This window comes from Sabethes cyaneus, chromosome 1, assembly GCF_943734655.1.
Source record: "Sabethes cyaneus chromosome 1, idSabCyanKW18_F2, whole genome shotgun sequence".
NCBI classification, from domain to species: Eukaryota; Metazoa; Arthropoda; class Insecta; order Diptera; family Culicidae; genus Sabethes; species Sabethes cyaneus.
This window is the reverse complement of record NC_071353.1, coordinates 138,723,786-138,750,729: the sequence shown is the minus strand read 5'-3', so window position 1 is coordinate 138,750,729 and position 26,944 is coordinate 138,723,786. Positions and strand designations below refer to the sequence as shown.

The following is a 26,944-nucleotide window of genomic DNA, read 5'->3' as shown; positions in this document are numbered from 1 at the left end:
ATCACCACCTTGAATAACATGTAACGATCATCAAATGATGATTTTTCTTCATTCCAGCCCGTGTCTTCCGATCGTCTCCTCAGTTCGGTGTAACGCTCGTCACCTACGAACTGCTCCAGCGGATGCTGTACGTCGATTTCGGTGGATCGCGTCCCACCGGTTCGGATGTAACGAAGGTCAAGCAAGAGCTTACCAAGGTGAATCCGGACCACATCGGTGGCTACCAGGCTGCGCTGCCGATGCTGAACGGAATCGAAACCAAGTTCGGACTTAGCTTACCGAGGTTTTCGTCGACGATAAAACTGCCAGCAAAGTTGCAACAGCACCAGCAGGCCCAGCAGCAGCAGCAGCAGGCGTCTTGATCGACCGAATAGCGCCGCAGTGCTAACGAAAGGTGGAGCAATTTCTTCTGGTAGCAGCATGGCAGGCAGCCTCACCATAAAACAGGTAGTGCGTGTGAGTGCGTGAGATCGATAGTGGATGGCGCAAAGCGTAAGTATTTGTACGAGTGAAGCAGCGTTTGCGGTTGTAAGCAGTAATTAGGAAGCAATTTAATTTTTTCATAGTAATGTATTACAAAAAAAAAAAACAAAAGGAAAAATAATTTAAAAATAATAGCATTATTCGTAACACCTACTTTCTGGAGGGAGCTTAACTTTTGCATTTTAATTAGTTTTCCAAACGATTGAGTGAGATTAATTAATCAAATTCTGATAGTTATTCGTTAGAATAACTGATCAACACCGAGGCAAACAATTCAACTAGGTTGCATTTATTTTATTTTTGTAAATCTGTGACTATTGCAATCCGTTTTAGATAAAATAAAAAAAAACGTCCATCATAGTTTGAGGAAAAATCAAGCTTACTCGATTTCTGTTAAACCAGTGTAAATATAACTACGAATGTTGATAAATCAAAGATTAAAGATCATGTTGAATGAAGCACAGTTCATTAAAACAGTTTCGGTTCCTATTTGGTTCCAATCAATTGTGGTAGGTAATACATGCAAACAGACATAAAATTGCGTTAGTCTTAATCCCTTAAGCTGTTCACTCTTCTTTGCTTAGTTTCGGAAAACACAGAGATCTAAACCCTGCATCAATTTATAAACCTAAAACTTACGTACTTCTCATGGTGATGTTAAAAATGATCGAAAACGCAGCTGATACTGATGTTATAATGAACGAAATAAGCTATTATACAGCAAAAACATGCCATGATATTTGATTGAAAGGCATACGACTGAGTTTTAAAAGTTTGGAACTTAGCTGTAAGGTAAGGCTTCATAGGCTCGATATTACGGTATTCCGATCTCCGAAGAGTGGAATCATTCGAAAAGTAAGGGTGGTAAGTCGTGATTTAGTAGATTTTAGACCTCAATCCTTGACATGCCATGGAAAGACCAAAGCCCAGTCGAGGGTCGACGCAACTAAATGAAGCTGATTGGTAAAGGATGACCCCAGATGACCAGAAAACGCGGAAAATACCTTCCAGTTACTCGCGAAAAGGTAATTCTGTTCAAATTGACATCCAAAAATACAACCCTACGATTTCTCATTACCGACGAGCACATGCATCTCATAGTTTCTGTCTTCCGGCGGATTTGAGTGAGAAATTCTTGTATGGAAATTACAACACAATTCATGACGAACATGTCTCCAATGCGTTCTATTGGGTTTTTTAAAACATGAACATATCGTTAGTTAAGCTTGACCATGAGCAATGCGAATCATGCAAAATGACATGTTCTTCAAAAGGCAATTATTTGATAAATATTCTAAAATGAAAACAAGTATAACGCATTGAAACTATTTACAGGTTTTACCAGTGATGGCCAAACTGCGTTCCGCAGTTATACAGGTTATACCAGGAATGGTGGACTTATGAGTAAATTTTTTGATGACTCAGTTCAGTTTGAAAACTGACGTTTTCTCGCAAAGACAGATAGCATTTAATAAGACCTTCGCTCTGGCAGGCAATAGGCGGTTGGCACTCTATCCCAGTTGTTGCCTGTGTACGGAATGAAGCAGTAAACGGTCGCTCATCTTGATACGACGTATTCATTATTACTACCAGCGAGTTGTTAGAGTGATTATAAGCAACATGGAAAGGCTCATTCTGTGGCTCGATAATTGTGTTGCCCAAAATAAAAACTGTAACCCCTTTCTTCACTTAATTATTTCATAGTTTGTCTAGTTGAAGAAAATTTCGAATCTAGACATACATTTATGGCAAGCTTCCATGCTGCTGTAGAAGGTGGAATGCGTCTAGCCTTACTTATTTACCTATCATAGCTTTGAAACGTTAGTCAACCGATTTTTTTGTTAGATTATAGTTACCAACAGCTTGGGTCTTTCGTGACTTCTGCGGGGTTGGGATTTGAGCCCGGGTCCTCGGCGTGAATGCTAACCACTACGCCGGAGCTGACCCCGTTTGCCGATTATATCACCTGAATATTGGACCTAAACTAATTTGATGTCGTGAAAGTGAAACGTTCGATAAAAGTAAGCGACCACCCTTTCCTTTTGCCAGATTTGTATCCATATATTGCTGGAATTGATTTTAAACTGACGTATTTTACGTAAACAGGGTTTACGGAATACTTATGCATGTGTCATGACGCACTAATGCTCAAAACGAGGAACTAATGCACTAATGTTTTGTTTTGGGCAGAGCACATATTTGACACTTCTGGCAAAATTAAGTGTCTAAAATATATGCGCGTAACACTCTGTCCTAAATAGATTAATCATCTTAGCGATCGTCTTAACCGTGTTAATAGATTTTGAGTGTGTAATTTGCAGCTTGGCATTGAGTAGTTACTTGCAATACTTTACTTTACACAATCCGCCTGAAATCTGCTCACAGTCTGGTTAGCTTCCCGGGAAATCTATTCTCTCCATAATTCTTTGCGGCCGGTGGTATTATAGGGACTATGTATTCTCGCCATTTTGGAGTCGTGTCCACGCTCCTCGGTCTTGGGCTGCCACTCCCCAGTCGCCACTAACGCCCGTTCTAGCATCCTCGTTAACAACGGTCATCCAACGGGTACGGAGTCTGCCTGCTTGCCTGCCTGTCTATCTGCCTATTTACTTCACGACTCACATCATTGCTACATATCAATAACGTTCCAAGATGAACTAATTCGCCAACCACCTCAAAAGTCTTACCATCTATTACCACTGCAGCTTCTACACCTGAAGAGTGAAGAGCTACCACCACGACAAACATTTTTGTTGCATAATAGGTTATAAAGGCCTGTTACTTGGTAATTAGCTATACAATGGTTGAATAAGCTACCATTTAACAAAAACGTTGTTTATGACAAGCCCTCCCAGTTGGCCTCAAGGTATGATGCTGGTCCAATAAGCCAGTCGTCGTATATTCGAATCTTGACTGGGTAAGGTTGTTAGAGGAAATAGGATTGTAGCAACTGGCCCTACAATTGTCCTGTACTCTAATAGCTGGCTACGAAGTCTGTCGTAACGGAAATTAGCACCTAGGACTTACTTTGTTATGACAAGCCCTACCTTCGCGGCTTTCTCCTTAATATGCGTGTACGGTTTACATCGATGATATCGATGTCATCCGCGAACACTGGGAGAATCTGAGATTTCGTGATGATGGTACCGCTTCTTTGCACGCCTACCCTTTGAATAGCACGTCCCAATGCAATGTTGAACAGTACATTCGATAGTCTGTCACCTTGCTTCAAACCAGCTAACATCACAAACGAGTCCAATGTCTCGCCCGCTATTCTGATCGTTGATTTTGAACCATCAAGGGTAGCACTTATCAGCCTAATTAGTTTTAGTAGTAAGCAAGGCAATAAACAAATGATAGGGTCTATAAACTCGGTTGAGGGCTACCGCTCTCCAATTCTTCGGATATCGGGTACTCTCCGCCGGATCTTGCTCCACCTGCTCTAACATCTTGCTCGCTGTGCTCCGGGTCGACTTGCTCCTACCGGATTTGAGGCAAATGCCATCTTCGCAGAGCGGTTCTCCGGCATTCTTGCAACATGCTCTGCCCACCGTATTCGTCCAGTTTTAGCCACCTTTTGGAAACTGAGTTCGCCATAGAGCTGTGCGAGTTCATGGCTTATCCTCTGCCTCCATACTCCATTCTCCTGTAGGCCGCCTAAGATCGTTCTTAGTACTCGTCTTTCGAAAACTGCGAGCACTCGCAGGTCCTCCTCGAGCTTTTTCCATGTTTCATGCCCGTAGAGCACAACATCACCTCCATACTCATCGCCTTCGATCATTTTACTACTGTCCAAGCGGCGTCGGTTGGTCTCGGTTCCGCTAGCCAGCATGTACTTTGTTTCAGACGTACTCTCGTGTTGATATTCGCTCGTTTCATAACACCTTGTAGCGCCATGTTGAACAGCAGGCAAGAGAGACCATCACCATGACCCTCTGTGTGATTCGAATGAACTTGACAATCCACCCGAAATTCGAACACAATACTGTGTCCGATCCATCGAAGATTGAATCGGCTTGATAAGCTTTCTTGGGAAGCTGTTCTCATCCATGATTTTCCATAGCTCTTTCCGGTCGATGGCATCATATGAGGCTTTGAAGTCAACGAACAAATGGTGCGCGGAAACTTTGTATTCGCGACCCTTTTGGACGATCTGCCGCAGTGTAAATATTTGATGCGTTGTAGACTGACCTTCGACGAAGCCGGCTTGGTAAGTTCCCACAAGTCTGCTCACAATTGATGATAGTCGGCGGAAAATGATTTGGGATAGCACTTTATAGGCGGCATTGAGAACGATGATCGCTCGATAATTCTCAGAGTTCAAGCTGTAGCCATTTTTTGTAGATCGAGTAGATAACCCTATCTGTCCACTCCTGCGGTAGCTGTTCCGTATCCCAAATTCTAACAATAGTAACTGAACTTCGCCTAACTTTAGGGCTGGCACCTCGTCCCCGTTTGCTGCACCGTCGAAATCGCTTTCCCCGCCGTCATGGTTCTCCGCCTGGGCGCCATTCAGGTGTTCATTGAAGTGCTCCACCTATCGGTCACTTCAATATCGTCCGTCAAAATACTGTTATTGTTATTTTGACACATTTCGGCTCGCGGCAGCCTTTGCGGTATCCGTTCAGTTTCTGGTAAAACTTTTTCGTTTCCTGAGAACGATGCAGCCGCTCCAAATCTGCATATTCCTTCTCTTCCACGTAGCGCTCTTTCTCCACGTTTCGCTTCATCTGTTTGTGTCTTTCCACGCTCTGACGTGGGGAACTGCGCATCTTGGTAGCCCGCGTAGCATTCTTTTCATCTATCGCCCTGCTAGATTCATCGTCAAACCAATCATTCCACTGATTCCGTGGCGCATGGCCGATGGAGCTCGCCACTACACTGCTAATGACAGTTTCGAAGGTGTTCCAACAGTCCTCGAAAGGGGTTTCGTCCAGCTCGTCCTCTTCAGGCAGCGCAGCGTAGTTTGCGGCGACGTCTGGCTGCTTCAGCCGCGCGTTATCTTACTGTCGCGTCGTTGGCGTCGGTACCAAATGTTGTTCACAACGCAGAGTTTTGGACGCAATCCATAGTCCTTTTTCGTCGCGTGGGTCTATTCCGATTGTTACAGCCCAAATTTTCTTGTTCTTTGTTCATTGTTTAACAGTTTTTTTTAGTGACGGCCTACAAATCCTGCCTGCGTAAGCCTCATTTAACTCTACTGCGATGGAATTCCACAGTGGTAGGACTAATGTGGAAAAATCTCCCATTTGCTCAAATTTGAGATTCTACTAAGATGCTTGTCTTAACTGTTTTAATCATGTTTTACTTCGTACAGCAAGATAAAAAAGTGGAAGATCTCGAAAAAGTTGCTCGTTTGGCAAGAAATCTGTGACTGCAACTGAAGAGTGATGTTTTTTTGCAACTTCCGGAACCATGGAACTAGAAAATTTATCAAAAGAAGTGCCGCAATACTGGTCTTGTTTTATTTTTAGTACAGGGTGCTCCACCTTTTAACTCCACCTGTATAACTTTCACATTTACCAACCGATTTCTTTCATCAGATATGTTTTGGAAACGCCATTTCAGTACTATTTTCGCCATGTATCGCTTCACTCCGAAAGAACGCGCTTAGAATACGGCCAAAAAGTCGCTCAAATGGTTGACGCTGAGCCTAATTTTTGTAATACAATTTTGATGACTGACGAGGCCAATTTCAACCTCTCTGGCGGTGTTAATAAGCGAAATTGCCGCATTTGGGGAACGGAGAATCCTTCACGAAATGCCCTTGCATGACCAGAAAATAACTGTGTGGGTCGGGATTTGCGCCAAAACCATCATTGGTCCATATTTTTTCAAAGAAAATGAAACTGTCGATGGAAATCGATATCGGTGGATGTTGGCTCATTATGTCTGCCCACGAATGCGCGAAAAAGGTGTAGAAGGTTACTGGTTTCAACAGGACGGTGCACCATGCCACACTGCGAGGCAAGCAAGGTTTAAGCCAACCAGCCACAAACTATTGACGAGCTCAAGGCAAATATTCGTATGGAAATCGACGCTATAACACCCGAGATGCTCAAAAGGGTAATGGAAAACGCGGAAAACCAAACTAAATAAAAATGCATTTCTAATAGAAATCGGTTGTTTTTTTTTCTCAAAAGTATTCAATGTTTTCATACCGACATAAAAGGTGGAGTACCCTGTATAGTAGCGTTGGTAGGTTGATTGTATTTTCTTGTCCGACTTAGCTGGTTCTCACTAGTCGACTATTCACTAATTCGACCACACAGCGGTACATTGACAATGACGTTGCTGTGATACTTAAGGAGTGGAATTCGACCTCCGGGGCTAAGATTAAGAGATCGATTGGAAAGCGAATTTCTTTAGAAGATGGGTGTCATTATCCGGTTACTGGAGTAAATGGAGTAGTGAATGATCGTTATGTCTGTTTGCCTTTGTAGTAACTATCCAAAAAATATTGCACAACACACACAGAAAGAAAAACAGTATAGCAATAGATTAAAACAAAAGACCAGTTTAGGACAAACTTTTCATAAACCATTAAATTAAAGTTGAAGCAACTTTACCTCACGCATAAGCTCACGTTGCTGATAATGGTGTTTGCCATGGCTAATGATTATAATTCCGATACATGTAGAAATAGACAATTTGCATTAAAACAATTGAAACAGGAACAAGCTGCCGTGTTTTAGGGTAACACAGTAAGACGAATTTTCAAATGCACTCTAAATAGCTAGCTATTCGTGAAGCACCTCATTACCGTTTTTTAAGCACACAACTGTGTTCCGATTTTTTGAAAAAGTAATTACATAAAACTGTCCACTTTACGCCTTCCGCCGCTTTTTCCTTCCTACCAGCACACGTTCGATACGTTTACCAGAAAATGAATGCTATATTTATTAAACTAAAAAAAACACATATATTTATCAACAAAAGTAGACAAGTACAAGTATACCCAACACCTGTACTGTTTAGGGATTCGCAACACTCTGTGGCAAAGCCACAGGCAAAGGATAGATGATATTCGAAGATAACATGGTAATAAAATGCAATGATAGAAACCAACCGATCTTTTTGCTGTTGTTTTGCATCATTTTATTTCATCTAATCCATTCCGGAAAAGGTGGTCCGAACGTCAACCAACCATAACGGTTGCATATTGAACTTGACAGGTAATTTAACTTCCGTCAACCGTTGAATGAAGGAGCACACCGATACGCAGTATCTGGGTACGAATTACATAAAATTACAATATTTGCGCTTTTTGGCGAAGTATGCAAATTCAGTTGTCATTACGGGTTGGGTGGTGGTACAACGGGATCATTACTGAACTGGGTTTATTTAGAATAACTAAGCAGCGACTGATGCTATGCACGGACAACGTTAAATTAGTTATGCTTGGTAGAGCAATGGATGCAGTGCGTTGGTAGGTCATCAGTTGCAGTACGGGTTAAAAGTTGCACGATAGTCGTTGTTTATTATAATTTTGATATGAAAATAGTATGCAAATATTTGAATTTACCAAAATATCATATTTACAGGAATATGAAACTTGGCCTAAAGTTATCAAACAGACTGAGATGGGCTCACTGAGTTACCACCCACTTAATACCACGCCAGGTGGAGAAAGAAATAAGGTGACCCGTTTGTTTAGAACTGATGACAATCATAATGACTAGGTACTGAGTGAATGCACTGACTGGCAAGGGTGCGTTCAAGTGTAACATTTCGCTTACTGACCTATCGATATAAAACTGTCCGTTCGAGTGCAGATCACGATTAGTTTCAAGTTCAATGGTGACCATGTACGTGCGTGTATCCAGCGGACGATCAAGATGAAGCTTCCCGCCTCGACATTGCTGCTGTTGCTGGGTGTTTTGCTCGTTTCCGGTGGAGTAAGTTTTGCCGGAGGTTCGGTGCTGCGCAGAACGCTAAGGCAGTTGCTGTGTGAGAGTAAAGATTTGCTTAAATTGTGCGCTTCGCGGAATCACTCCCAGTGGGATTGCCTACGGAAAGAAAGCCTCGAAATAGTGGACCAATTTGCCAACAGTGAAAGAATTCCGCTCCTTGCAGGAGCTTCTTTGGTGCGAGTTAGCGATGCAGTTGACACGTGAGTTTGTGTTGCAGTTAATAATTTCCCAGAGAAAAAGTGTTTATCTGTTTTCAAGTATACGAGAGGATGGCGTGGACGTGTCATTGAATGCTGCTATTAACGGAAGTTTCTTCGTCGGAAGATATCTTGACCAAGAGTCGGAAATCGGGACCAGAAGCAGCCAAACGGCAACGAACCGAACATGGCAGGATCACGTTTTGAAGGCATTGAATAGAATGCTTCAAACGCACGTTCTACAAGTGGATTTGCTTCAGGTGGCCTCCGAAGAAAATCGTCGAGCTAAAAAAAAGAAAAACTTATGGTTCTGGCGGAATCATGAGAAATCGGCTGTAGAAGGTATGTGTTGAATTTGGGGTAATAATTTCCTTCAGTGTTCAACTTCAAAAACTTACGTTTGAATTTTGCGTCGGTAAAATATTTTTGTTGGCCGAATTCCGGGAGATATTCAATGAATATAATATTAATCTTCATAAGTTTTATCATGTTTCGAAGTCAATTCTTGCGTTATTCTCCTTTATTAACTCAGTTTCAAATTATTTTTCAAGTAGTGCCATGGAAAGCTCTCATACGAAAGGTGAAAGCTGGTTTCCCATGGGTTCTCTTTTGGTTTGCCAAAAAAATTGAACCGAAAAATTTCTATCATACGGGCTAGGAGAGAAGCTTTTGATTTTATCCGCTAAAAAAACACCTTTCTCTACTGCCGGAAATCCGAGATATTCCAAGCTGAATTTAACACTCTACATGTGATGTACATAGCGTTCCGGTTGGCTTCGAGAAGCAACACTAGTCTAACAAGTCAGTCGTCGTATGTTTGAAATTCAAATTCTAACTTTGAATCTCTAATGGGAGAGACTGTTAGAGTCAATTGGATTGTAGCACTAGCCCCACAATTGTCCTGTACAATGACAGGTGACTGTGAAACTTTTTGAAGAAGTCTAAATTCCGAAACAGAAAGTAGTGCAAGAACTTTGCTTTATATTGTCTGCCGCCTTGTTAAAAATATGCATGCACGTGGTATAAATCAGTCGAATAAGATTTGCTGGAAAAACCATTTTCGTGTGCTACGATTAAAAGTCGTTTTGCTTAATTGAATCATACGACACCTTGAAGTTTAGGAACAGTTTAAATCATTGGAATTTATCGAGGACCTGTGGTAAGGTGATGTATGGGAAGGGCTTTGCCTACCTGTGGAATAAAACAGGCCCCACAATGTTCCTCAGCGGAGATGGGGTAACCAGTCCGGGTGATCATATGCGGACAAGGAAGGAGGCACTTATGTAATTGCTGAGCGTCACCTCGAAAAGTAGCCTTCTCAGCCATGAGCGTCTGTCCTCATATTTTGACGGTACTACATCCTAGTGAGTCAACCTACCGAGGGCCTGACGATGAGGAGGAAGCGTTCTACGCGCTGCTGAAAGCAACATACTTCGTCACGGAACATTAGGTCGGTAGAAGAGAAAGACCGGTGATAATGCCCCATAGTCACCGAAGAAAGAGTTATACTTTCGTTTCAAAATCAATAGACACATTTCACGTACCTGTATACTAATAAATCGGCATTTAAAACTACATATTATAACTCATACTTATACTGGATATGAACTAGTGATTATTGAACTATAACGAAAACGTAGTTCTCAACAAAATTATCCAACAGAACTTCTGATAAATAGTACATTGAAGTAAGTGTACACATAATAAAACATAGTTGAAAAACCGGTATTTCTGCGATGGTGTCGCGTTACGAAATGTAACTTGTTAAACCTACCTAAATAACAATCTAAATCAAAAAGTAAATACTTTTTTAAAATAAAAAAAAAAATTTTAAAAAGTAAATACTACGTAAGAAAGTACATTTAACACGCAAAATTTAAAACTTATTTAAAAACTTAGTCTTAAACGTCATTTTTCTAACCGGGAGCGAAATATCAATGAAAGTCAGGTCCTCGTGATGTCTCGTTACGCTGGAATGTGTCAATAGAGAAGCGAAATCCACCCAAATGTCGGTCCACTCTTTATCACATTGGTTTTATAGGTCCCTACTGTCGTGACCGAACTTAACTTCACGTCTATCTTTCTCAACTATAACCAATTGAATGAACTATGAACACCAAATCAATCCCTCTCTCCTCTATACATTTGTATCAACCAAATTTTCCCGCGTCTATTTCTTTCCATCTCTTTTCTTCCTATATAACCAAAAGACATAGCACTTCTCCGGGCTATTTGCTAGTCATCCTTTTCGTGTGCTTGTTCGCCACTCGAGTCAAGCAGAGCAAGCAAACGATGTTTGTTGCGTAGTGAGCAACACGTTAATGCACGCTAAAATGGTTTCTTATAAATCATAGAATTTTTAGCAAATTTAATATTTGCATTCCGTTTACTCAATGAGATATTACTGATCATTTACTATAGTCCCTACACCTACTAGCACAGTTTTTACAAGGCAGTTGAGGCAACCGATTTATGACTAATAAATAAGTCATAAATAAGTTTCTGCAACCGTAAGTGCGAAAAGTGTGCTGCTTTTGGGGTGTTTTCCTTGATTGTATTTGGAGAAAATTAACATTTCTGAATTAAACCATTTCATGTACATTTGTGCTTTGTCCTAAATTAATTAAGGACACTTTGCCTCAACTTTCGTTATTGATCTGTTATCATTCCACTTTCATCTATGTTTTTCCGTCTTTCATCGTTTATTTCCCTCCATACTGTTTGCTTTGTTTGATATCTGACTTTCTGGCAACTTTACTTGTCTCTTTGACTATTTCCATCGATTTGTTGCTATTTTTTATTGTCTTTTTTGCGTTCTTGGTTGCTCTTAATGCACCTTCTTTTCGTTGTTTGGCTGTCGTCTGAGCGTCTCTTCGTCGCCTTTCATGCATCTATTTTTAATTTTTACGTCGTTTTTGACATTGTTTGTCACTTCTGGCGTTTTACCAGTATCCTTTCATTGTATTTTTGTCGTCTTTCGTGTTTTATTTTCATCAGATTTTTGGTTATTTGTCTATTTTCCATTTTTTCGTTGTCTTTTCGCCATCTTTTTGTCGTCTTTAGTATGTCACCTTTCCCATATGTTGTTGTTGTTGTTAATTCAACGCGGTTCAGCGTCTTTTTGTCATCTCTCTCTGTCTGTATTTTTGTCGCCTATTCATGGTCCTTTTGCCATCTGTACGTCAGATTTCCTTCGGCTGTTCGTTACTTTGTGACTCCGTTTTTGCATTTTTCGTCACTTTTTTCAATGGATTTTTATGGCTGTTGTTGTTTTTTTGATGCTGTTTTGCCATCTTCAGTTTGGCATCGTCATTTTATCGATTTTTGGTCGTTTTTTGTCAACTTTCCATTCTTTTTTTTTATGTCTTTTTATCACCTTTCCGACATCTTTTCTTGCTCTTCTGTTTGTTTTGATGACAACCAAAACTACCGCAATAGACGATCATTAAAACTGTCGCAATGCCCTTCTGGCATATAAAAAATATCAACCAAAACGATGTTTTCTTTAGTGTCATTTCGTCGTTCTTTTTTAAGCTCTCTGCTACACAAGGGGTTGGTTACTCGGCACAACCGTTTTTATGTTAGGCGACTTGAAACGAGCCGAACTGTGCCGATGCTGTACCGAAAGTGCCGAACAGCAACATTTGTTAAATTCGTTACAAATTTAATAGATCTGGCAACCGTGCGAGATGATTGTGACAACTAGCAGTGCTCCCACTTCATATGTAAAATTGAACCGGAGGTGTGCCGCTTGATATCTCTGGAGTGCCGCGGCACAATGTGCTGAGTGTCCGACCCCTTGTTTCTACATCATTTCTAAATCTTTCTGTTTTGCCATTAGAGCAGCGTTTGGTGAGAAAAATGGTAGACTGGATGAAACTGCCAAACTTAGATATGAGACCAAAAATATATTGCCTAGTTCAATTGGTAAGTGGGACTCTAACGCACACTCTTCCTGTTGGCGCCCGAGTGTTTTGACAGTTAAACTATCACCACAGGATGCCCTATATTATAATTCCACTTACCAACTGAACTACGCAATATATTTCTGGCTTCATATCGAAATTCTGCGGTTTCCTTCAGCCTGCCATTCTACTCACCAAACGCTCCTCCACTTTAATAAAATAGTTTACCGACAGAGTCAGAGACAAGTAAAAAAACTTATTAGGGTCTTTTTCTAATTCCCGTCGTAATAAGTAAAGCCATTCTAATTTTTATCATTTGTTGGATGGATTTAATGAATACTCCAAAAATTCTTGTGCTGATTTGACTAAAACATACTTACCTTCCGATCCGTGCACTTTGAAATCACTGAAAAGCGACTATTAAAGCATATTATTGAAATTACGCAACTGACTTTATTGCTAAAATTCGTCGTACCGTTTTAAAATCCGTCCATCAAAATTTTTCAGCGTCCAAATTAAAAATGACAACAATGTTTACGAAGCTAACGCGCAAGTATTTGTGTAGGACGGCATGACAATGTTATTCTACAAAATTTCTGCAGCTCAGGCAAGTTTTCCTGGCTGTAGAATAACGACAATGCCTTGCGTGAGTTATTTTCATTTATGAATGACGGAAATTAAAACGATTAGTCGACATTGTCTTCTTCGTCGCACAAAAAAAACGTAGAAAATTTGCTTGCTAGGACTTCTTTAATGATAAAAAGCATTTAAATACATCTCAGCTCACTTTAATTGATCGCGTATGATAGACAACAAAGTAAATTATTAGGGAATAACTAGTTTTGCATTGTGCGTCATAAAAATGCTGATATTTTTAATAATTTGTGTTGGATAGGACGGGAATAGGCAATTACGACGATGTAGCAACATACCCTAAGTTATATTCGTCATTTTTTCGACCTTCGTTTTTGGCATTTTTTGTTGTTGTGTCTTCGTCTATGTCTGCAATTTTATCGATATCGTGCCATCAAGACAACAAAAAGTTGTCTTTTCGTCGTTCTTTCGTCATCTTTCTGTTCCATCTTTTCGTTGTGTTTTTTGCGTGTTTTGTCGCCTTTTCAATTGTTTGTATCCCTGTTTTACCGTCTTTTTATCGTCTCTTCATCGACTTTTCTACAACTATTTATAGTCCTTTCATCATCATCAAAAGACAACAATAATCTTTTCGGCTTTTTGTCATCTCTCTGTCATATTTTTGTCGCCTTTTCATGGTGTTTTTGCCGAAATGGTGACGTATTTTTGTCGTCTGTTCGTCGTTTTTTGACTTCTGCTTTTAATGTTTTCGTCGTTTTTCATCGGGGTTTGCCGTTTTCATCGTCTTTTGTGTTTTAACACTTTTAAACGTCTGTTTTCGGTGTTTTTTGTTTGCCGTGTCACATTTAGTCATGTTTTTCGTCGCTGGTTTGGCTGCTTTTCGTCATTGTATTGTTTTTTCGACGCCTTTTTGTCGTCTTGTTGTCATCTTTTTGATTGTCTTTTTTTGTCATCGTTGTCTTTTCATCATCTCTCTATCGTATTTGGTTTCATCATGTTTCATCACCCTTTTGACGCTTTTTAAACATCTTTTTGTTATCTCTTTGTCGCTGTTTTGGCGTCTTAGTATCGCATTTCCATGTTGTTTCAGTCGTATTTTTATCGTTTTTCGTTGTCTTTTTGTCAATTTTTCATCGTGTTTTCGTCATCTTTTCATCACTTTTTTATTTTTTATCGCACTTTCTTCGTCTTCAGGTGGTCGTTTCGTTGACTTTGCTTTGTATTTTAGATTTTGTTTCGTCCCCTTGTCGTGTTTCCTGAAGGCTTAAATTTTCCACAGTTTTCGATTATCGCGGAAAAAGACTTAAGCGGAACAACAATTTTGCAACTGAATGAAATTTTCAACAATTTCTGTGAAGTTTTTGAAAATCTGCAGGAACGAGCTCTTGATCCGTAGGTCTGTAGAAAATTCTTAAATCCGTAGATCTGACGTCACTGCCTGAAAGTCCCGTTCACCGTTGGGACGTCTTCTTTCAAGAGTCTCCGAATTAAGCAAACGGCAGCGTTCCTTATATATCGAAAGGTTTCTGGGATCACGCCATGGAATACTGCGTAAAGCATTCCGTAGGAATTTTTCTGTACTACTTCGATATAAGCGATCCAAACTTTTTAAAAAAGATGATCGATTTTGATTCGAAGTTCGCGCACGTTCTGGTAGTAAATCAGCATTGGAGGATTGGGGGAGTTGTGCTACGGGTTGGTCACCGAACCAGAAACGGGGACTGCGTAATCGAAAGAATTGTTACAGGAGTTACAACACTTGCCAGGTGTGAAAACGTAGCGTCCCAGTAACTACAATGTCCGAGGATCCTGGAGCTACAACTCGATCCGAAGCCGTCGCAGGAGTTAGTGTGATCCGTGGAGCGAAAGGCTGCGAGAGGGGCTTTGGTGGTGCCCAGTAGTTTTTTGAGACGACATCTGCAAATTGTCAATTAGTTTTAATCTTATGTTAGTTTGATAATTATGTAGTTAAGTGTTCATATTTTCGAACTGCGTGTACCATATCTAAAGCAAGTTGAATTTGTACAGGTTTGTAATCAAAACAATTTATTTTCCTAGAAAAAAAACCTAAAAAGTTAGATAAGGGCAATTCCACTCAAATGGCCGAAACTCGTGTAATCGATATTCATGGATTTGTACGAAATTTTACCAGATTGTTCGTTTTAGGTCAGAAAGTAAGAATCCAAAATTTGATGCCGGTTGGACCTCCATTCGATTAATGGGAGCATCACAGTACACTTGGCTGTCATCTTTTTTCATATTCTTCAACGAATTTGATTTTTCATTTGCAATGAAACTAAGAGGAGTTATTCCCTAAGTAACAATTTTAATCTTACCGCGTTGTTATTTCGAATTTTATGGTCAATTTAGATCTTTAGTCCTTCGAGCCACCATAAGTGCACAGTAAAACCTATATTGTTGCCATTAACTCTCGTTGGTCTCTCAAGAGGGGTGCCAGCAAAAGAAATTAAAGAGATGAGTCGAGAAAATTTCATTATCAATGATTATGTGAGCTCGCCTACAAGCTTTTCCTTTGTTTTTCTGCAAATATTTTAGACTCGTTTTGTACTAATTTTATAATGATCTCACCGGTATCATACTCGAAATAAAAAGTTCCAACTAGCATCGAATGCACTTTTATGCAAAATTATTTGTACTTAGGAATTGACCTTTCGACCTTAAGAGAGTAATACATTTGTCCACAGTCCACACATTAGCAAAACGAAGGAACATTTCATTTCTTCTCAATCCCCGTCTGTGGATGCAGTCTTGTGTTCATGCTCCATCTTTTTATTACACACCAAACCAGCCGCCGATTGGCGGCACTCACGTCACGTCTCGCAGTCCATCGGAATGGTGCAAAGTGAAGTTCAGCTTTCCGCAACACAGAAATGCAATTATGGTGACTTGTTTTAACACAACGCGTAATTTTAGTGCTCGATCCCGCTGTTTCCTGCGTTATCTGCCGTTATTAGCTGTCCCGATATATAAATAAACTCGTAGGTAGGTGCTTGGCAGAAATTTGTTTCATGTTTTGTCTCAATGTCGTAATATTGGTTAACTGAACTGACTAGAAATGCAATAGAATTTCGACGATTTTATCTGTGTTATTGAACTTGACTTGTAAACGACGTTTTTGATTTTATCCTTGTAGGGCGTCACCGGCGCCATCGACACCAGATGATTCCGATGATGATTTTGGGCGTAACGGTGTTCGGAATGTTTGTCATCCCGATCGGATTCCAGTTTCTGGCAGCACTCAGCGGAAAGGCTTTCCTGATGGCGAAACTCGCACTGCTGCTGGCATCGATTAACGGACTCAAACGGGTAAGCTTGCCGTAAGTATGCGATATGCTTGAGGAGAATTTATTGCATCTCGTTGTCGGGTACTTATGCGAGAGTGGAAAGCCGAGAATATTGGATTTTTGACGAAATTTGGTTCATGGGAAAATGATTGTTTTATATAATTGCTTTTCAAGAACGTGTCTGTTGAAATTGGATTTCGAAAGGTATTTCGATTAGAAGTTGTATATTGAATAAATCTGTTGGATAAATTCCATAAAATCCGTTTAATTTGGCCAAGCTATGCGAACAATAACTATCATCTCCATCTCATCTACTATTTACAGGTAGCCAGTGCCGGTGTTCACTACGGACTGTACCACACCGTCGATCCCCACCATCTGCCACATTCGCCGGCCGTGTTCTACGACCGCGAGTCCACATTTGGTCCTCGCAATTTTCCACCAATAGAATAGCAGCTAGACTCCCTCCGTAGAAAAAGCCGTAGTCAAAATAGGAGAAGTTTTTTCGGCTTATCCGGCTCTTCGGGGAGCGCGGAAAATCCGGAGCAACCGGCTCAGTCGACTACGATCAGTGCTACACCGACGCCGGCTCCTCAATTCCTTCAGCTTTGGGGTCATGGTGGTCCGCCACCTGTTCCTCCTGTACCGCATCATCCAGCAGCGTACGGGCCCTATCAACCACATGGATATCCACAGCAGTATCCTCCATTCATCCCCGGCTACCAGCAACCACCTGGGCCTCCAATTTGGACACCACTATCACAGTCCCTAGCCTTCATGTCCACAGCCATGTCAGCCAGTTTCCACATGTATACGAACTTTGTGCGCAGTGTCTACCTCAGCTGTCGGCAGTTTATGTCTGAACTGTTTTGGTCCAACGTCCGGACGCTTATGCCATACTTTGCACCACCCTGGATGATGCGATGGCTAAATGGAGCCGGACCAGTTGCGCATCCACCGGCTTTGCCGCCGCCACTACCACCACCTCCGCACCATGCGTCTTTGTATCCGGTGCCTGTTCAGTATGGTTACTTTCCAACAGATCTACCCGAAGCTGGGCCAGGAAATGAAATCCATTAGTGCATATTTCCAAACGTTTCGTTTGTATATAATGAGGTATGGTTCGTAAGATTACTGATTGATTAATTGAAAGTTTCGTAGACTGAAGAAAAATAAATATAAAAATACTGCAAAGTTTGCAATGGTCTTAGTAAAATATAGATTTAAAAATTAGTTTATAGAATCGGTATTTCAGAGTAAGCAATGCACAAGTTAGCATTACAAATCATTATAAATAGAGTATAAACGTGTTCAGCAATTGTGTTTGTAAGCATCTTCCTATTTTAGCGATCTTTCGTTTAAAAATAATTAAAACATAATACGTTTGGCATAGAATAAATAAAATAGATATAGATAAGATTGAACAATAAAATTTTAAGGCAGGACTATAATACTGCGTCGCAAATCCTTTAAATTCCCTCTACTCTAATTTTAGCTTCCGATCATTACCATGGATAAAAATCATCTAGGCAGCTAATTTGATATTCTATAAGTGATTTCAAGAATAAGAAGACGTAATCCGATTTGTAATAAACGCCACTCGGAGCCAAACGGTTCATACCCCTACACATGTATGCACCGCAACTGCGTTTTTTTGAAAATTGATACCAGAAGAGAGTTTCAATTAGAAAATTGGGAAAAAAATTTCTGCTAAGCAAATGTTTATATCGGAAACATTTGATCTTTTTTCCCCAAATTACCCTATATATGAGTTCTTATGTTCTTATTTGAAACTAAAAAATAATTTTGGCCAAAAATCGCAATTTTCCGACTATTGTGCATTGATAGGGTGTTGAGGGAGAATGGATAGTTAGGGTCAGGTTGGAAACCCCTGCTATACTGAAACTCACCACGGACTAGCGGTACGCTTATAGGAAATTAAGTAAAGCGAATCTTCGATCGATGCAACACCTGAAAACGAAGGAGGCGCTGGAGGTGAATTTTATACCACAGTTAGCAAACAGACAGATTAAGAACTCCTTGCGAGTTTAACTAAACGAAATTACGAAATGGTGTAATGGTACAAAAAGAAGTTGTCTTTGTTTTGGGAGTTATTGAGTGTTTTGGCCATTCCCTTATTTTCAGTTTCTCTAAGTAAAACCATCCTGCATGAGTGACCACTCCGTCCATGGACTAGGCGTGGTATCAACCACACCGTTAGCAGCTTTTCCGGAGAGGGACGCTTTTACTAGACATCTAACTCTGTGAAAACTTTCCCCTGCGAGCTCTCCGTCCGATGACTTAGAGAGCTATCATTTATTCTGTCAAAGTTTGATCAGAGGTGGACTTAAGATGTAGGAATTAAACTGCGCAACTCTAGACGACATTATAATTTGGCTGAGTTGAAATCTCAACTGTAACCAACGGTTACATACTCGTAGCCAATTCCCAGAGGGGTCTCAGTACTCGCAAGTCAGTTTTGATCTAGTCGCACCATTTAGAACGTTGCAACCCTCTTTTTATGGTTTCACCGCCCTGTCGTTCGGCATCCAAGCGACTGAAGTCGCCCGATTTTCGCCAGGTGTACGATGGGAATATTTCCAAGTAATGCCTGCAACCCGTGGTGCGTGCGCATTTTCATTTGCACTTTGCAAAAATTAGTGCGCAATACCTTATGTGTTTGAACACACAACTCGTTTACTATTTCCCATTACATAATTCAAACCGTGCTAGGTGACTAGTTACTCTCATGGCTGGCTCTTCATTACAGTGGACCCCCGTTCGTTTGACCCCATGAAAACTAATGGGGTTAGTTTTTAATTTGAACAACTGGTAACCCTAAATATGTTGAAACTTGTATGAACTGGTCGCCCTGCTCTTTGTTATTGGTTTGGTGGTTTGATTTAGTTCGCAGTTGCAAGCAGCGAATATTTCATTCTCCGATCGGATTTCTATCATAATCGTTGGGAAAATGGAATGTGAAACAGATTAAACACGCAAGGTCAGTACAAACAAATCGTGTTTATGTGCATTGTCTGCATAAGCAAATGCTGTCATATTGAGAATGACATTTGAACCATTTTTAATTTGCACGTCGTACAAACCAGCGGGGGTTAAATTAAAAAGTGTTCAGATTAAAAACGGCCAAACGAACGGGGATCCACGGTACTCATTTTATTCTTATTTGCTTGCTTGCCTAAATTCTTACATAAATACAAATATTTAAGACAAAACAACAAAAAGGGGTTGCGAACTGTTTTGGCAGAGTACAAACGGAAAGCGGAGAGTGTCGGAGGTGTATGAATCACGAGCTACAGGCATCGCTTGTAGAGCTTCCCGTCGTACACCTGGCGGAAGTTGGGAGACTACGATGGGCCGGCCACGTCGCAAGGATGCCGGACGACTGTGCAGTGAAATTCGATCTCTTCAAGAACCCCACCGGCACACCGTGGGATGAAACCCAAATCTAGGTGGACAAAAGTAATTACGCCAAAACCGTTAGTCCTAGGTATATAGTATGTTCGGAGTAAATTTGTTATTTTAACTTCTGCATTTTTTGGTGAATATGACATTAGGGTGACCATCACAGTAAGCGAGCGCAAAATATAAACTTTTTTATGGCTTTAGTTAGCTAAATAAAATGTTCAGCAGAGTTAAAGAACATTCAATTTTAAGTAACTTTGCTAAAGTAATTAAATTTCTATCTCTTATGGTTTATAGGCTGGAGCTATTCAAAGTTTTTTGGTCAGGGTGGACTTAAAAATCCGTTTTTTCTGCATATCTTCTTTCGGGTTTATTTCTCACAAATCATGCCCTCTGAGCACATTCACACGCATGGAAAATGTACATTTTGTTTGAAGGAATCAAGTTGCTATCTCCTTCAGTTCCGAAGCTACAGGCATTTTTTCTAAAAAAATATGTTTTATTCAAATGTCAATAACGTAAAAACTGCTCAAAAGCAGCAAATCAAATTTTGCATAGATGTTTAGTAATATATTGGCCTCCAAAATTAACTGAGATCACATCGGTCCAGGTCGGCCCTTTTTTGCAAGACCGTATTGAATATATAAGTAAAAATATCCGTTTTACTTACCAAAATCACAATTTTTACGTAAATAGAATGTATTAAAAACGAAAATAAGTTTTGTTTTTATCTTAATTATCTGTATTCAGCTTATGAAAATGGCTCTGGTTTGTTTTTCGAGCTAAGCTAATGTATAATTTCAAGTAAAACTTCCAGTCCAAATTAGGCCATTACAAATAATTTATAAAGTTTTGTTTTTCCGGTGTTGGACAACTGAAGGGGGAAATCACACAAAAAAAAATAAGATTTTTGTCCATTTTTACTTAAAGTTAATATACGGTATTATTTTCCATGCAAAAACCTATCAAAATAAAGTCAAAATCTAAAAAAAACTTTTTGGCCGATTTTCTGAAATAACATTCCTTGAATTTCCACTTTTGCTTCGTTCTAGAAGCGTTAACACTCCGTACACTTATTTTTCGAGTTCTTTTGGCTATAAAACCCACAGATAGTAGATTTATTCAAAAAAAATACTCAAGTGCATGTAATTTTTTTTCGCTCCCCAATTTTTAAAACCAATTTTGAAGGGAAGGGTGGAGACAAAAACTTTAAAAATAATTTGCAATGGCCTTATTCTAAATTCAAGCCCAATTTCAAATTCATTTTTAAGTCCGATTTCCAGTACAATTTTAAAATAAGGCTTCAAACCTAAATTATTCCAATTTCTTGTACAATTTAAGGCTTTATAAAGTAAAGTCAACTCTACTCAACAATGTCAACTTTGATTTTTTAATCCAGTTGCACCCGAAAGAATGCAATTAATAATAGTGGTAATAACCCAAGTAAAAATTCTGAAGCCACTTGGTTTTATTTGAATTTAATGAAAGTTTTTTTGCAGTATTAATCATTACCTCTGGTATCATTATGGTATTCTGTAATACCAAGATGATACAAGTGAAAACTACTTATTGCTAGTTATAAAACCACAATTAAACTATTAAAAAATTAATTAATAAATAAAAGTTTATTGTTGTTGCTTATATTACCACGATAAAAGTGAGCTTGAGTTTGTTTGTTTGTATGCTCCGCCATAACTCTAGAACGCCTTGACTGTTCTCCACCAAATTTGGCACAAATATTCCTTGTCATAAGGAAATCAATACTGGGGGTTGACCTAACCAAAACAACCAAATAAGTAAAAGGACTTGCGTTTCTCTTGCATTTAGACTGACAGCAGTTGCACAAGTGACTGAAAGACAATATGGTGGAGAAGGAGGGAAAGTGTAATGGAGGGGGGGATCTGCTGAGTAAGAATTTATGGAAAAAAGGCTTTGTTTTACAAATTTCTGCGTTGTTTCGTTGAAATGAAATAATTCCTCTACTATTTTGAAGGTTCTAACGTGAAGGGTTCCTGATATCCGAAAGCTGAAAATTCAGGAGTGACTGAGTCGCACCAAGGAAGCTCAACTAGGGCAAGTCGGATGAATCTCTTTTGGAAACGTTCAATTCGCAAATTCCGAGTCAATTAATGTAGAAACCAGACACTGCAGTTGCCTAGTAATGGACGAACAAGAGAGCAATAAAGAGCTTTTAGGCAGTGTGAATCTTTGAAATCGCGGACGATTTTGAAGATAAACCCAACCAGATGTGTAGTTTTCGATATCATCGATTCGAATTTTGTTGGTGTGGTAATCGAACAAAACTCCCAATATCCGGTGAAACATCATAACCTCATACTTAGCAATACTGATCCCAAGTCAATTTCTCTGACACCAAATAATGAAATCATTCAGCATGGTTTGTAGACGACGGCAATCTTCAATGGTTGAACTATCAAATTCCTTTTTTTGGTCGTTATTAGCTTGCAGCTAGATGCAAACGACAGAGTGAAAGCGTTGAAAAACAGCATGAATAACCAGGGTCCTAGGTTGCTTCCTTGCGGAACTTCAGAACTATTAGTAAATTGTGAAGATATGCTTGTACCCTTATTGCACTGATCTCAATCCTTAGGTGTCTGTGGGGAGAACCAAAAAGGGTGAAAGGAAATTTTAATTGATTTTCGGTAAATTATGCCCAATTTTATTACGATTTTTGACTTAGTCTCGTTGCAGTTTCATATATGAATACGTTTCAATATTATTTCCAGTTTCTCTCGATTTATTCATATTTCATTTAATTTGTTCAAAAAATACAATGATCAACCCACTCATGACAACAAACATTAAAAGCAAGGGTATCAAGCACCCATATTCAGCAATACTTTTTTGTTTGATTGTTGAACGTTTGAAGTTGATAAAGTAAACATTTCATTCAGCAAGTGGCATCATACTTGTTAATAATACTCAATAAAGTACTGGAATGGGTACCATCTCTAATTGTATGGAATATGAGTTGGTTCCCTCTCGCAATTTAATCGAAGACATATCGTTGCATAATTAATATCGATTAATGCTCCTGAACTGGAGTTTGAAAGTAAACTTTCCCATTCTGTTTCGGGAATGACTTCCGTATAAGTTTGAGAAAATGTAAAATCTTTCTTTCTTTTGTGTTATGAATCATTCGAATGCTAGCTGATGTATGTCAGTCTATATATAATATTTCGATACACAGCAAATAGTGAATTGAATGCCGCAAGATGTGAGCCACGTGAAAGCAAGATAAGCATAATCGTATTCCATAAATGGTCGTGTGTGGGAAGATAGCGATTTTGTTTTTCATCTTACACACCTGATCTCAAATTGTTTAAAGATATCAGTCTCCTGACAGAATGATGATTGGCAATGAGACTGAAATACCAAGAAAGTGCTAGTGAACGGCAAAGTAGCTAATACAGCGTAGAATCGAACAAAATACTAAAAAATTCCGTAAAACGATCCTTCACTCGGTGCACTTTAGTTTAAAAACTTTTCCGCGTCCGCCTCTACGGTCCTACGGTCCTTATTCATTTATCATTGCTATAGCACACTTCTGCCTTCTGCCAGGAAAAAGGCGGGAAAACCCATTCATTTCCCTTTTGAGTTTTGCAGCGTGGCTTGCTTGTTGCTGTTTTCCACCCACGCTATGCTGCACGCTCTTCGAAGGGTGATGCCTTTCGTCCTTAGCCGTTGGCAGGTGGCGCCGCCCAGCGGTCGGACGCTCGAAAATTCATCATTCCAGTCGAGAGAGAGAAAAAGAGAGTGGCCACCATGTGGTGTGTATTATAAAAACGGAAAAGCCATCATCAGATACCGTCATTCCGTTTCGTTCTCCGGTTGGAGATTGAAGTTCGCACATGGTTTCCGAAGGAACAGGAACAGCATAGCGGCGGCACCAGTGCTGGTGAATAAGTGACTTGTGTGCATTAACCGTGGTGTGCAGCAGAGTGCAGTTTCAGTGGGTTTTGCTAGCTGTGGCGCCGATGGGTACTGTGAAGCGAGGATTAAAACTTGAAGTGATAGATTCTGACTGACGATAAAAGATTCCGGAAAAGGGTTGATTTTCCGGGAAAGCGCCGGATTGTTTCGAACTGTGTTGCAGACTATGACCAACGCTGCGGTGCTTTAGTTCCAAAGTAACTGGCAATAGAATGTGCGGCCACGTCGGTTGTGTTGACATTACTAATTAACTTTGGAGGGGAGGGTTCTATCAACAAGTGTTTTGTGTGTTTTTGGAGAACGCCCAACGGAATCTGTTTAGTAGCGATTACCGAATAATTAAAACGTAACGATAGTACGGGTTAACGGCGGAGTTTGCTTCCACGAACGAAGTTGATTATGAGTTAGGTCTATTTTAAACAATTTTGATAATTGTTCAGAATGATGCAAAGTTTATGTTGGATATAAATTTTTATATTAGTAGAAAATTATATGACAACAATTCACGTAATTAATTAGTCTCATTGCATGCATGCAAAGAAGATAATAAATATATTTGACTTAATATGAATGAACAGTTTTAGGAAATTCTACCTACGTGTGAAATTTATCGACTTATAAATAATTGTTGCTATGTTTTGAGAAATTAAATAGAAGTTTTCCCGCAAGAATAACCGCGGTTTGTTCCCACTGAGTTGTGGAGTGGTGCGGCATACTCACACCATCATTCAAGTAAATAAAATAAAATTTATTAATCTTTAATACTTAAATAGCCTTGGCAGTCTGTAGGTTTTCGGTAATAATTAATTTGGATAATATTCAATTTGATTTATTTCAATATAGTTATCTTAACTAAATTTCGACAAATTTTTAATGAATAAGTTTTGATCGGTAATACCGATTGTTACGAAATTTTGCAGATATATTTGAAGCGTTACCTTACGTTTGATACCAAAATAAGTGAAACCAGATACACTATCTTGGTTAAAATCGGTTTAGCCATATCTGAGAAACGTCCGACTAAACGTTCGGTGTTCAATCGGACCGGACCAAGTCGCAAAACTTAGAAAAATGAGTTAGTGACAAAAAACAGTCAAGAACTTTTTAAACTACATTTTACTCCAGTCAGATTACATAAATGTTAGAAATTGCCAGATATATGAAATGGTTTCGAACGGTTGATAGCTTCAAACAACACAGAGTAACAAACTTTGACTTAGTTTCTAATAAAACTTGAAATTAGATTTTTGTTACTTGGTTCGGTCTGATTTAACACCGACCAGTTGAGACCTGGTCAAAACACAATTTTAAGTATATGTTTTAAACTGCCTATTCTATTCTAATGAAACTTTGTAAAAAATATGACGGTGTTAGATCTTTCATTTGGTATTTAAATTACTGAAATCGGTTAAGCGGTGGAGAAAATCGAGTCACGTTGTTTTCACAACTTTGTTTTATAACTTCTAAATGGAATGTCGGACTACAAAACAATTTAATAGTGATCTACTAGGTAATAACACCTTTCAAATGAGAGTAATAGCGGATGAATTGGTTCGGCCATCTCCGAGAAACAGACAACTAAAGTTAAGCGTCACACACTTCCGCGCACACCATTTTAAGCCGTTTTCATATAATAATTTTTATATAATTGCAAAAGTAATCTTTGTGTTACTTTTGCAGTTCCTTTTGTCATCATTTTTGCCGTATTGACGTGTAATTTAACGTCGTTTTTGTGGAATTTCAACCAATTTTTTTTTGGTAATTTTTTGAATCTTTGATCTTGTATTACATCAGTTTTATGTGATTTTCATGTTATATTTGTGAAACATTTCCATTCACTATTGTACCATACTAATTTATTTGATTTATGATTTCAATGTGTCATTTTTTGTATCATTTTGGTGTCACTCTTTACCATTTATGTCTAATTTTTTATCATTTTTGTTAACTTTATTCATTTCTGTGTCGTTTTTACACCATTTAAGTGACTTTATGTGTCTTTTTTGTACCCTTCTAATGCCACTTTTATAATTATTTTTAATTTTTTGTCCAATTTTTATGTCAATTTCGCCCCATTTGGTGTCATTTTTAATAATAGTTGTGTCATTTTGTCATTGTTCATAGAAATTGCAAATATTTAAATATTTTAAAGTTGTTTTTCTTCCAATGGGCCAATGGGTGGGGGTGAGGGTCGGCGAAACAACTGGATTTATTTTAAAGAAGCAATAATATTTTAGCATTTTAAGTGGTTTTAACTCAAGCATATTCGTGTAAACCAATTTTTTTACCATTTTTCGAATTTTATTTTTGCTTCGTGTTACACTAATTTTTTAATTGTTTAGGCTTTAGAGCTCATAGACAATTAATTTAACATATTTTTTTTACTCATGCCCAACGAATTGTTTTTTGCGCTACGATTTTTCAAGCCTATTACTAATGTGGGTGGAAGCTAGCAATGTGGCTTTTAAAATAATTGGCAGTGACCTCATTTATTTATGACAAAAGGATTTCTGTCCACTTTTCGTGTTAATCATTCTATAAATTTTGTGTCCTTGTTGAATTATTATTGTAAGAGTCATTTTTATGTAACAAAAATTTTCATTTCATTGTTAACATATTTTATTATTTCTGTGTCATAATTTGTTTACCATATTTAAGCTATTTTTGCTTAATTGTATATATGTTTCTTATAACTCGTGTGTCATTTTTGCACAATTTATATGGCAGTTTGTGTATCGCTTACCAATTTTACACACTTTTGCGTCATTTCTGCGGATTAATGTCGTGTTTTTCTATCTTTAACTTAATAGTGAGATCAGGCATTAGAGTAAGGGGTGGTAAAAGTGCGATGGGCTGAAAAGTGCGATTCAATAATTTATCAGTGCAGATTCCAAGTAAATTGACTACATTGGCATGGGTGGTGACTATTTTGACAGCTTAAATCTACCGTAAATATTTGTTGTTTACGAAGCATAGTTGCTGAGTTATGGGTAAATGTTGTTTTACAGTGGTTTTGATGTACAGTCAGTCCACAATCATGGGCCACACACTATTGGGTGTCTTTTTAGCTCTAGCTGCTGATTAGCGGTTAAATATCAGCTAATGATTGATCAAATCATTAGTGCTACTTCTGAGTAACAATTTTATCAATCACTTTGTATAATATTCAC

General features: G+C 39.0%; 2 protein-coding genes across 2 annotated transcripts in view; both read left to right on the top strand.

The window, feature by feature from the left end:
* Positions 1 to 7,520, top strand: part of LOC128733541 (calcium-binding mitochondrial carrier protein Aralar1) — a 34,537-nt gene extending 27,017 nt beyond the window's left edge. Inside the window, exon 9 of the mRNA XM_053827233.1 lies at positions 58 to 7,520. Coding sequence (XP_053683208.1) covers positions 58 to 362 — 305 coding nt within the window. The 3' untranslated portion in view covers positions 363 to 7,520. The remainder of the gene's footprint in view (positions 1 to 57) is intronic.
* Positions 7,521 to 8,321: 801 nt separating this feature from the next.
* On the top strand, positions 8,322 to 16,850 carry LOC128746296 (uncharacterized). The gene is made up of 4 exons (XM_053843344.1): positions 8,322 to 8,596; positions 8,655 to 8,935; positions 16,247 to 16,419; positions 16,722 to 16,850. Exons 1-4 carry the CDS (start codon positions 8,322 to 8,324, stop codon positions 16,848 to 16,850), a joined length of 858 nt encoding a protein of 285 aa, XP_053699319.1.
* Positions 16,851 to 26,944: the final 10,094 nt, after the last annotated feature.